General features: G+C 37.0%; 1 protein-coding gene across 2 annotated transcripts in view; it reads right to left on the bottom strand.

The window, feature by feature from the left end:
- The window catches only part of TBC1D19 (TBC1 domain family member 19), a 160,685-nt gene extending 147,767 nt beyond the window's left edge, over positions 1-12,918 (bottom strand). The window contains exon 1 of one of the 2 annotated variants that reach the window (XM_007448810.1): positions 12,539-12,918. In XM_007448810.1, coding sequence (XP_007448872.1) covers positions 12,539-12,637 — 99 coding nt within the window. In that variant the 5' untranslated portion in view covers positions 12,638-12,918. The remainder of the gene's footprint in view (positions 1-12,538) is intronic. The other variant, XM_007448811.1, reaches the window with a different exon arrangement.
- Between the last annotated feature and the right edge of the window lie 468 nt (positions 12,919-13,386).

Here is a 13,386-nt window from a genome sequence, read left to right as displayed (position 1 = left end):
ATTTTAGAATTGAAAAATACACTAAATGTAAATAAGAATTCATTAGATGGATTTACCAAGAGATATAAAATAGCATAAAACAGGATTGGTGAATTGAAAGAAGGCCAAAAGAAAATTTCCAAACTGAAGCACAGAGGAAAAAAATAATGTAAAGTAAAGAAAAAGAGTACTAGAGATAAGTAAGACTCAGTGAAAAATCTAATAGACATACAAATTGGAGTCTCAGAAAGAAAGGAGAGAAAAATGTGGCAGAACAAATATTCAAACAGATAATGACCAAGAATTTTCCAAAACTGGAGAAAGACATCAACCCCAGATTTAAGAAGCCCCACAAACTCAAACCAGAAAAAATTAAATGATAATAATAATAATAATAATGCAAACAACAATAATAACACACCAAGGCACATCTTAACAAGACTGCTGAAAATCAAAGATAGAAAATGTTAAAACAGCCAGAGTGAAGGTGAGGGACATACATTCAGTGGATAACAAAAAGCCTGATGGCTGACTTTACAACAGAAAACAAAGAGGCCAGAAGGCAATGAAATGTCTCAACAGGCTGACAAAAAAATTACTGACAACTTTGAAATTTATGCACAGAAAAAAAAAAAATCCTTCAAAAATAAAGACATCATCAGACAAGTAAAACTGAGCAGCTTGTCACCCAGAAACTTGCACTGAAACAAATACTAAAAAGAGTTGCTATAGCAGAAGAAAAATAATCCCAGGGTAAATACAGAAAAGTAGGAGGGATTAATGAGAAACAAAAAGGATAAAAATTGGTCAAAAATGAGTAAATATTACTTTTTTTCTTTCTTAAGATAGTCTTAACTTTCCCATTCAGGCAGTTCAGCTACAAATCAGAAACAATCAGAATCGAGGTCAGAGGATTTCAACTCCTTTCTGAAAAATCACATAATGAATGCACTGATGCTGGCAATACCATTAAAAATACTAAAATGCAAAACCAAAAAAAAACAAAAATAAACCCCAGCAAATATTGACTAAATACTTATGCTACAAAAGAATAATAGCAATGTCTTGTGGAATTTAAAATAAAATGCATAACAAAAATAACACAAAGGAAAGAGGTGTAAATAAGTAAAGTGTTCTAAGTTCTAGCATTACATTACAGGGAAATAGTAAAAAAAAAAAAAAAAAAAAATTAGTTTATTCAAGACTACAATTAATCAAGAATAAATGCTGTAACCTCTAGGGTAGCTACATAAATAACAGTAAAATAATGTGTAACTATCACATTAATGGAGATGAAAATAGAACAACAAAAATATTTGAATAAAATCTGAATAATCCAAAAGAATACAAGAAAAGAGAGAAAGCAGAATGTGAAGCAAATGTATCAAATTAAAAAACCAAATATTAAGACAAGAAATATAAAACCAAATATATCAGTAAATTCATTAAATGTAAATATACTAAATAATAAAATTAAAAGATTTGTCAGCCTGGATTTAAAAAACAACTATACAAGGATGCTGATGCAGAAAGGGTGAAAATAAAAGTATGGAAAAAGTCATACCATGCAACGACTAACCAAAAAGAGCTGTTGTGGCTATACTAACATCAGACAAAACAGACTTTAAGGTGAGAAACTTATTAGAGATAAAGAAGGATATTTCATAAAGATTAAGGGGTTAATCCACTAGGAAGCTATCACAATATAAAGCTATATACAACCAATGAAATAGCCTTAAAATAAAAAAAAAATAAAAAATTTAGAGAATTAAAAGAAATAGACATATATACAAGCATGATGGGAGATTTAAACATATATCTTTGAATAGCTGGTAACAGAAAAAAATTCAATAAGATTACAGAAAAGCTGAACAGCATAACTGACACCAGGACTTCAGTGACATATATAGCCAACCTGACCCAACAGTGACAGATACACATTATTTACAAGTGCATGTGGAACACGCAGCAAAATTGACTACATACTAGATTGTAAAGCAAGCCTCAACAAATTTTAAAATATTTAATCAGCCAGAGAATGTTCTCTGACAACACTGACATTAAGCTGGAAATCAATAACATTGACATGATACTATACATAGAAAATCCTAAAGATGCCACCAGAAAACAAGAGCTCATCAATGAACAGAATAAAGTTGAAGGATACAAAATTAATATACAGAAATCTATTGCATTTCTGTACACTAACAAAAAACAATCAGAAAGAGAAATTAAGGAAACAATCCCATTTACCATCACATCAAAACCAATAAAATACCTCGGAATAAACCTACCTAAGGAAGTAAAAGACCTATACTCAGAAAACTGCTAGACATTGATGAAAGAAACTGAAGACAACACAAACAGATGGAAAGATACACCGTGTTCTTGAATTGGAAGAATCAATATTGTCAAAATAACCATACTACCCAAGGCAATCTACAGGTTCAGTGCAATCCCTATCGAAATACCAATGGCATTTTTCACAGAACTAGAACAAATAATTTTAAAATTTGTATGGAAATACAAAAGACCCCAAACAGGGCTTCCCTGGTGGCGCAGTGCTTGAGAGTCCGCCTGCCGATGCAGGAGACGCGGGTTCGTGCCCCGTTTCGGGAAGATCCCACATGCCGTGGAGCGGCTGGGCCCGTGAGCCATGGCCACTGAGCCTGCGCGTCCGGAGCCTGTGCTCCGCAAATGGGAGAGGCCACAACAGTGAGAGGCCCGCATAACGCAAGAAAAAAAAAAAAAAAGACCCCAAACAGCCAAGAAAATCTTGAGAAAAAGAACAGAGCTGAGGAATCATGCTACCTGACTTCATACTACAAAGCTACAGTAATCAAAACAGTATGGTATTGGCACAAAAACAGACACATAGGGCTTCCCTGGTGGCGCAGTGGTTGAGAGTCCGCCTGCCAATGCAGGGGACCCGGGTTTGTGCCCCGGTCTGGGAAGATCCCACATGCCGCGGAGTGGCTGGGTCTGTGAGCCATGGCCGCTAAGCCTGCACATCCGGAGCCTGTGCTCCGCAATGGGAGAGGCCACAATGGTGAGAGGTCCGCGTACCGCAAAAAAAAAAAGACACATATATCAATGCAACATGATAGAGAGCCCAGAAATAAACCCACACACTTAAGGTCAATTAATCTGCAACAAAGGAAGCAAGAATATACAACAGAGAAAAAACAGTCTCTTCAATAAGTGGTACTGGGAAACCTGGACAGCTTCATGTAAAAAAACAAATTTGAATATTCTGTAACACCATATACAAAAATAAACTCAAAATGAATTAAAGACCTAAATGTAAGACCAGATACTATAAAACTCCTAGAGAAAAGTATAAGCAGAACACTCTTTGACATAAATCACAGCAATAATTTTTGGATCCATTTCCTAAAGCATAGGAAATAAAAGCAAATAAACAAATGTGGTCTAATTAAACTTAAAAGCTTTGGCACAGCAAAGAAAACCACTGACAAAGCAAAAAGACAACCTACTGAATGGGAGAAAATATTTGCAAACGATATGTCTGATAAGGGATTAATATGCAACATATATAAACAGCTCATACAACTCAATATAAAAAAACACTACCTGATTAAAAAATGGGCAGAAGAACTGAATAGATATTTTTTGAAAGAAGAACTGCAGATGGACAAAAGGCACATGAAAAGATGCTCATCAGTGTTAATCATCAGGGAAATGCACATTGAAAGCTCATACCTGTCAGAATAGTTATCATGAAGAACACAAGTTACGAATGTTGGCAAGGATGTGGAGAAAAGGGAACCCTCCTACACTGTTAGTGGGAATGTAAATTGGTACAGCCACTATGGAAAACAGTATGGCAGTTTCTCAAAAAACTAAAGATAGAACTACCATATGATGCAGCAATTCCACTCCTAGGTACATATCCAAAAAAAACCAAAAACACTAATTCAAAAAGATACATGCACCTCAATGTTCATAGCAGCATTATTTACAATTGCCAAGATATGGAAGCCACCTAAGTGTTCATCATTAGATGAATGGATAAAGAAGATGGGAGATTATATATATATATATATATATATATATAAAATATATATACACACACATATATATATACACATACACACACACACACACACACATATGCATGCAATGGAATACTACTCAGCCATAAAAAAGAACAAAATTTTGCCATTTGCAGCAACATCGATGGACTTGGAAGTCATTATGCTAAGTGAAATAGGTCATACAGGAGGACAAATGCTATATGATATCACATATATGTGAAATCTAAAAAATTTTTAAACTAGTGAATAAACAAAAAAGAAGCATACTCACAGATACAGAAAACAAACTAGTCATTACCAGTGGGGAGAGGGAAGGGGGGAGCAATATAGGAGTAGGGGATTAAGAGGTACAAACTATTAGGTATAAAATAACTACAAGGATATATTGTACCACATGGTGAATATAGCCAATATTTTATAACAACTATAAGTGGAGTACAACTTTTAAAAATTGTGAATCACTATATTTTACACCTATAACATATAATATTGTACAGCAACTATACTTCGAAAAAAGTACACACACAAAAAAGAAAATATTAATGGCTTGGAAATTAAGCAATATACTTCAGGATAGCCCTTGGGCCAAATTTTTTAAATGACAAAAAAAATTAGGAAATGTTTTATACAAAAGGATAGTAAAAATATAACTCATTAAAACTGTGGAATGCAATTAAAGTAGTGCTTAGGGGAAAAATCATAGCCTTAAATGCATATTTTAGAAAAGAAAAAAGTCTTAAAATCCATGATCTAAGTTTCCATCTCAAGAAACTAAAAAAAGAACAGCAAATCAATCCCAAACAAAATAGGAGAAAATTAATAATAAAGATGTGATCCAAAATTAAGAGAAAACTGCAAAGCTAAAACTGGTTCTTTGATGAGATCAATTAAATAGATAAACACCTAGCAAAACTGTTCAAAGACACACATGCACACAAATTTTCATAATCAGAAACTGTGACAGACTTCAGACATTAAAAAGAAATAACAGTTTATTATAGACAACTTTAAGCCAATTATTTATGTTATTTAAATGAACAAATTCTTTGAAAAACACGATTTATCAAAGCTGACAATAGAAGGAATAGAAAATCTGAATACTCCTATATCTATTAAAAATTGAATCTGTTCTTTAAAATCTTTGCAACAAAATGCTGAAGCAGAACAAAACTGGAGGACTGACAACTTCAACTTATTATAAAGCTACCAAAATCAAGACAATGTGGTAATGTTAAAAAAAATAGACAAGTAGATCAATGGAATAGAATAGAGACTCAGAAATACCAACACAAATATAGTCAACTGATCTTTGAAAAAAGAGCAAAGGCAGTTCAATGGAGCAAAGACAGTCTTTTCAACAAATTGTACTGGAACAACTGGTCATCCACATGCAGAAACAAAAAAGGATCATAAATGTAAAACCCAGATCCATAAGACTTCTAAAAGATAACATAAGGGGCTTCCCTGGTGGCGCAGTGGTTGGGAGTCCACCTGCCGATGCAGGGGACATGGGTTCGTGCCCCGGTCCGGGAGGATCCCACATGCCGCGGAGCGGCTGGGCCCGTGAGCCGTGGCCGCTGAGCCTGTGCGTCCGGAGCCTGTGCTCCGCAATGGGAGAGGCCACAACAGTGAGAGTCCTGTGTACTGAAAAAATAATAATAATAATAAAAAAAATAAAAGATAACATAGGATAAAATCTAAGTTCGGTGATTAATTCTTAGACATAACACCAAAAGCATGATCCATAAAAGAAAAAAACTGATAAGTTGGACTTCATTGAAATTAAAAACTTCTTTGAGAAAGATACTGCTAAGAGAATGAAAAGACTGGCCACAAATTGGGAGAAGATATTTGCAAAGCACATATCTCATAAAGGACTTGTACCCAAAACATAAAAGACTCCTAAAACTCAACAATAAGAACACCCAATTAAAAATGGGCAAAAGACCTGAAGGGACACCTCACCAAAGAAGACATACAGACGGCAAATAAACACATGAAAAGATATTCAATATCACATGTCACTAGGGAATTGCAAATTAAAACAACAGTGAGATATCACAACACACCTATCAGAATGGCCAAAATCTAAAACACTGATAACACCAAATGCTGGTGAGAATGTAGAGCAACAGGAACTCTCAATCAGTGCTGGTGAGAATGCAAAAATGGTATAGCCACAATGGAAGACAAGTTGTCAGTTTCTACCAAATTTTTACCATACAAGCCAGAAATCATGCTTCTTGGTATTTACTAAAATTAGCTGAAAACTTATGTCAACACAAAAATCTACCCAGGAATGTTTATACCAGTTTTATTCATAACTGCCAATCTTGGAAGCAACCAAGATGTCCTTCAACAGACAGTGAATGTATAAACAAATTGATACATCCCCACAATATATTATTATTCAGAAAAAAAAAGCTATCAAGAAACAAAAAGACATACAGTAACATAACGGACATTGCCAAGTGAAAGAAGTCAATTTGAAGAAGCTACATACTGTTATGATTACAACTATAGGACATTTTCAAAGGCAAAACTATAGAGACAGTAAAAACCAAGTGGTTGCCAGGGGCTTGGAAAGAGGGAGGGATGCGTAGGTGGAGCACAGGGGATTTTTTTAGGACTGTAAAACTATTCTGTAAGATACTGGAATAGTAGATACATGGTATTATACATTTGTCAAAACCCATAGACCTGTAAAACACAAACAGTGAACCCTGATGAAAACTGTGGACTTTAATAATAATGTATCAATATCGATTGGTCCACCAATAGTAACAAATGTACCACACTAATGCAAGATGCTAATAATAAGGGAAACAGTATATAAGGAAAGGGGATGTATGGGAACTCTGTACCTTTTACTCAATTTTTCTGTAAGCCTAAAACCATTCTAAAAAATAAAGTCTACTAATTAAAAACAAAACACAACAAAATAAAAAACCTTCTCAGAAGAAAATCTGAGACACAGGTTTCAATGGAGAATTCTTCCAAACATTTAAGAAAGAAATAACACAGTCTCATAACATTTTTGTATCAAATAGAAAAGCAAAAAGGGGGGAACACTTCCCTACCATTTTATCAGGCCAGTATAACCTTGATATAAAACTTGTCAAAGACATTACAAGAAAGGAAAATTACAGACCAATCTTTCTCACTGACATAGATTCAATCCTTCAGCACTTACTATTGGACTTCTGCTAATGCATAGGATGTGGACAGCCAGAATAAGGAACATCACTCCCACCCTAACAATGAGAAAAAGTGGTATAATCTACAAAATCATAACTTTTCAACTCACCATAATACTGAAGTTTTAAGACAATCAAGTGAACTAAATTCCAAAGAGTAACAAGCCCCTCTAAAGACAGATGGGACTCCAAACTATTTCATATTTGGCAAAGCACAGGAGGAAAAGGAGGCTACCGAAGAATTCAGCTAAAATTGTTAACTGTTATTGATTAGATGTGGGCTAGCATGTCAGATGAGAAACACTGGGAGCTCAAAACCCAAGGGGAATTCACACTCACTTGCATGCTCTTTTCCATAGGTCTCCATCAGGACGGAGAGCAGGAACTGCAGAGAGCCCCCTTCTGTGGCACAGGTGTGCAAGAAAGGATAGGCTACCACTACAAAACAAGCATGCAACCATGCCACCTTGCCCAAACTCTCCTCTCACTTGAGGAAGAGGCCTTAAGCCTCTGAGGGAGGCAATAATTTGTTGCTTCTGGGGGTGAGATAGATACAAAAACTGTCTTCCTCGCAGAAACGTAAGAAAACTCTCACGGGCCCCAAATCCTGTACCAGTACATAGCAGAGGTAAGCCACAACTAGGAAGAGGCAGGAATCTCTCTTTCACCCATTATTTGCCACAAGGCAAAGTTTGGCTGCCAAAAGCAGAAGAGAAAGGAACATTGTCAAAGACCCACTCCCAAGGCACCTGGACTGAGACAGGACCAGGAGGACAGAAAACGCCTGTATCTACCATGAGCTTAGGACTGAGTAACAAACAACAGACTATTGCTGAGGAAGGGATCAGAGCATGGAGAGAGACCTCCCTCTGTGGCGAGAGACCTCCCTCTGTGGTACAGGCAAAAGAGACAAATGAAAACTGAGGATACAGACGCTGAGAAAAACCCTCCAGTATCCCAGGACTATTTCTAAGCACAAAGTTACAGCAGCCCACTGAATTTGAAGCTTGTGGTACACTGAAGCTAATGACAGTAATAACAAAACTCAAGCCTAGCTTGACTCCTGACTATACTGACTGAAGCCTCCATACTCAGTAAAGATATAGAACACTTGAACAAAATTGTCAATATACTTGACCTAATTGACATGTATAGTACAGTAACAGCAGAATGCTCATGCTTTCCAAGGGCATGTGGAACATTCAACAAGATAATCTGAATGGCCTCACACATGTTTTAAAAATTAAATTTTTTATTAAAAAATGTTCCTGCAAAGAAAACTCCAGCCCCCAATAACGTTATTGGGAATTCTACCAAACATTTAAGGAGGAAATAATATCAATTCTATACAAATTCTTCCAGAAAACAGGAGAGAAGGGAACACTTCTCAACTCAATTTAAGAGATCATCATTACATATATATATGTATAACTGACTCACTCTGTTATAAAGCAGAAACTAACACACCATTGTAAAGCAATTATACCCCAATAAAGATGTTAAAAAAAAAAAAAAAAAAAAGAGATCATCATTACCTGATATCAAATCTAGACAAAGATGTTAAAGTAAAACTATAAACCAATGTCCTTTATACAAATACTCACAAAATCTTCAACAAAGTATGAGCAAATTGAATCAAGAAATATATAAGGACAATGCATTATAGCCAAGTAGAATTTATCTTAGGAATGCAAAATCGGTTTAACAACCAAAACCAATTAGTATTATTCACCATATCAACATATATAAAAAATCACATGAGCATCTCTCCAGATACAAGAAAAGTATTTTAACAAAATTCTACATCAATTAGTAACAAAACACTCAGAAAACCAGGAATAGAAGAGAGCTTCTTCGACCTAACAAAAAGCATCTATACAACATTGCACTGGTGTCACTAGCCAGTGTAACAAGGCAAGAAAAAGAACTAAAAGGCACACTGATTGCAAAGGAAGAAGTAAAACATCTTTATTCGCAAATGACACATATACTTGGAAAATACTAAGCAATCTACAAAAACAGTACTATAACTAACAAGTAAGTTTAGTAAGTCCCCAGGATACATGGTAAATATACAAATATCAATTTTATTTCTGTATACTAACAACAAGTAATTGGAAACTGAAATGAGAAAAAAAGTCAGCATGTTAATAGTATCAAAAAAACATGAAATACTTGGGGAAAATCTTAATAAAATACGTGCAATATTTGCGTACTTAACTATAAAACAGTGATGAGAGAAAATGCAGATAAGAATAAATGGAGACACAAAGCATGTTCATTGGCCAGAAAATTCAATACTGTTAAGAGGTCAAGTCTCCCCAAATTGATCCCTACATTCAACATAACCCCAATACAAATCCCAGTAAGTTTTTTGTAGTAATTTACAAGATGATTCTAAAATTCATATGGCAAAGCAAAGTACCTAGAGTAGTCAAAACAATATTGAAAAAGAGAAACAAAGTTGGATGACTAATTACCTGATTTCAAGACTTACTATAAAGTTATAAAAATCAAAATAGTGTGGTATTAGCATAATAATAGACAAATAGATCAATGGAACAGAATAGAGTCAGAAATATTCACGCATGCACGGGTGCGTACGTGTGTATGTGTATACTAAATCAATTTTCAGCAAAGGTGCCAAGAAAATTAGTGGAGAAAGGACAGATCTGTCAACAAATAAGTACTAGAAATAGGTATGGTATTGGACATACACATGCAAAAAACAACAACGACAAAAAGCTTTACATCATATACAAAAACTGACTTAAAATGGATTCTAGATCTAAATGTGCAAGCTAAAACTAATAAAACTTCTAGAACAAAACATAGGAGAAGCTTTTTTTTCTTTTCTTTTTTTTAAACATATGGAATTTATCGTTTTCTGGTTTTCCCTCCTGACATGATACCATTTATTTTTTTTTTATTTTTCATTTTTTTAACATCTTTATTGGAGTATAATTGCTTTACAATGGTGTGTTAGTTTCTGCTTTATAACAAAGTGAATCAGTTATACATATACATATGTTCCCATATCTCTTCCCTCTTGCGTCTCCCTCCCTCCCACCCTCCCTATCCCACCCCTCTAGGTGGTCACAAAGCACTGAGCTGATCTCCCTGTGCTATGCGGCTGCTTCCCACTAGCTATCTATTTTACGTTTGGTAGTGTATATATGTCCATGCCACTCTCTCACTTTGTCACAGCTTACCCTTCCCCCTCCCCATATCCTCAAGTCCATTCTCTACTAGGTCTGTGTCTTTATTCCCATGTTACCCCTAGGTACTTCATGACCTTTTTTTTTTTCTTAGATTCCATATATATGTGTTAGCATATGGTATTTGTTTTTCTCTTTCTGACTTACTTCACTCTGTATGACAGACTCTAGGTCCATCCACCTCACTACAAATAACTCAATTTCGTTTCTTTTTATGGCTGAGTAATATTCCATTGTATATATGTGCCACATCTTCTTTATCCATTCATCTGTCGATGGACACTTAGGTTGCTTCCATGTCCTGGCTATTGTAAATAGAGCTGCAATGAACATTTTGGTACATGACTCTTTTGGAATTATGGTTTTCTCAGGGTATATGCCCAGTAGTGGGATTGCTGGGTTGTATTGTAGTTCTATTTTTAGTTTTTTAAGGAACCTCCATACTGTGGAGAAACTTCTTGAGACCTTGGGGGAGGCAAAGATTCTTAGACAGGGCACAAAAAGCACAAATCATGAAAGAAATTGATAAAAATGTATGTCTTCAAAATACTAAATTTCTGCTCTTTGAAAGACCCAGTTAAGAAAATGAAAAGATAAACCACAGACTGGGAGAAAGTATTTGCAAGCTGCATATCTGATAAGGGACTTATGCCATATATAAAGAATCCTTACAACTCAACAATATGAGAACAAACACAATTTTTTTTAATAGGCAAAAGATTTGAACAGACTACTTCACCAAAGGAGATATAAACACTTGATAAGATGCTCAATATCTTTAGTCATTTGGCAAATGCAGTTAAAGCCACAATGGGATATCATTATGCTCCTACTAGAGGAGTGTAATTATAAATAAAAATTAATTAATTAAAAACTGAAATCAAGCACTAGCAAGGATACAGAACAATCCTCATAACTGCTGGTGGACATGCAAAATAATACAGCCACTTTGGAAAAGTCTGGCAGATTCTTATAGACATACACTTACCATACAACTCAGTAATTCCACTCCTAGGTATTTATCCAAGAGAAGAGAAAACTAAAAACCAAAACAAAGAGCTTCCCTGGTGGCGCAGCGGTTGAGACTCCGCCTGCCGAGGCAGGGGACATGGGTTCGTGCCCCGGTCCGGGAAGATCCCACATGCCACGGAGCGGCTGGGCCCGTGAGCCATGGCCGCTGAGCCTGCGCGTCCGGAGCCTGCGCTCCGCAACGGGAGAGGCCACAGCCAGTGAGAGGCCCGCGTACCGCAAAAAAAAAAAAACACACAAAAGAACAAAACCTATACCAGAAAACATGTATTGGCTTTACTCATAATCTCTATAAACAGAAACAACCCATAGCTCTATAACCAAAAATGCCCAGCAACCAATGAATGGATAAACAAATCGTAGTACATCCAAACAATGAAATATTACTCAACAATAAAAAGGAACAGAACTACTGAAATACCAACAACACGAATGAATTTCAAAAGCATTATGCAAAATGACAGAAACCAGGCACAAAATTTTACATACTGTATGATTCCATTTATCACATTCACAAAAAAAAGGGAAAGATCTCCTGATCAATCTCTGCATCCAAAGAACTTAGCGTATTAGAAAATACTCGATAAACGCCCAGTGGACGGTTAGACAGGCAATCATTGCAGGGATGGTAGAGTGCAAGAAGGTGATAAATAGACGCGAAAGCCAAAATGTACCTGGGGGCTCAAACCCACCTACAGGATGGAAAAAGTGAAGGAAGGTATAGTCCAACCTACCTCCACTGACGCCAGCAGCTTAAAAAATTAGGCCCTGTAAAAGACTACAATATGAATGAAGAGCCTCAGCTGTTCTCTGGCCTGAAGAAAAGCGTGATGTGCCCCCCCTTTCTTTAAAAAAAAAAAAAAAAAAAATCTATTACTCTCACGCCTGAAGCTGAGCAAGTGGAGCTTACACCTGGAAGGGAGGTTTTTCCCTGCCCAGGAGCGGAGCTGGAGAGACCCGAGGCGGGCTTCGGCTTAGGTCAGCGGGGTGCAGAAGGAGGCCGAAGCACCGCCACGGCCCCGCTGGTCTCCATCCCTTCCCACTCAGCCTCACTTACCCAGGCCTGCCGTTCCAACTGAGCGTACAAATTGGAGCCCTTGAGCTTTTGGACTATCTGGGCAATAATGAGAGCGAGATCCGACTCCTCTTGCAACATTTCCCCTGTCCTAGCCCGCCAAGCAGCGGGGGCAGGCTGCTAGTGGGGAGAGAACGGGCTACGTACGAGCTCCCACTCAGGGCCAGTGACACTTCTCGGGGACCTTATTACGCAGGGACTCCTCCAGCGGGCGTTACCAGGCAACTGCCGGGCCGTGTGTCCGTTCCTCTCTGGTCCCCCCCACGCCTGAAGGTTCCAGCCCCTGCGTTCCGCTGGCAGAAAACGACCTGCGGGGTGGGGGGAGGGGAGTAGCTTTTCACTCCATTGTTCCTGCTTCGTCTGTTGTTGAAAGGCAAGAGGAGGAGCTCTTTCCTCTAGAGCCACAGCGTCTCTGATGCACCAGGGGAAATCAGAAAGTTGTGTGTTTTGTGTTTTATTATAAAGGAAAATAACAGGAAAATATTGTAAAGGAAAATAATAACCTTCCAATCTCTACAGAAACAGGGCAGTGCACACAACGACATGGCAAATGACTTCCAAATATTATGAGGCTGTGATGCTAGCTGTGTGAACTTGGGCGAGGTGCTTAAATTTCAGAACTCAGTTTCTGCCTTAGTAAAATAATACCCAGTTGACAAGATGCTCTGACAATTAGCTGAGGTAACAGTTGTGAGGGGGCCTAGCACTATACTTAGCACTCCATTTTTCCCCCCTTCTCTTTCTGTTCTCTGGGGTCTTATGCCAAGAATAAATAGACAGCATCTCCTTATCTAACAGCTACGACTTAACCAAGAAGCATTTATTGATAG

Source organism: Lipotes vexillifer, unplaced genomic scaffold (genome assembly GCF_000442215.2).
Source record: "Lipotes vexillifer unplaced genomic scaffold, Lipotes_vexillifer_v1.1 scaffold100, whole genome shotgun sequence".
Classification (NCBI taxonomy): domain Eukaryota; kingdom Metazoa; phylum Chordata; class Mammalia; order Artiodactyla; family Lipotidae; genus Lipotes; species Lipotes vexillifer.
This window is presented reverse-complemented; position numbering and strand designations above follow the sequence as displayed.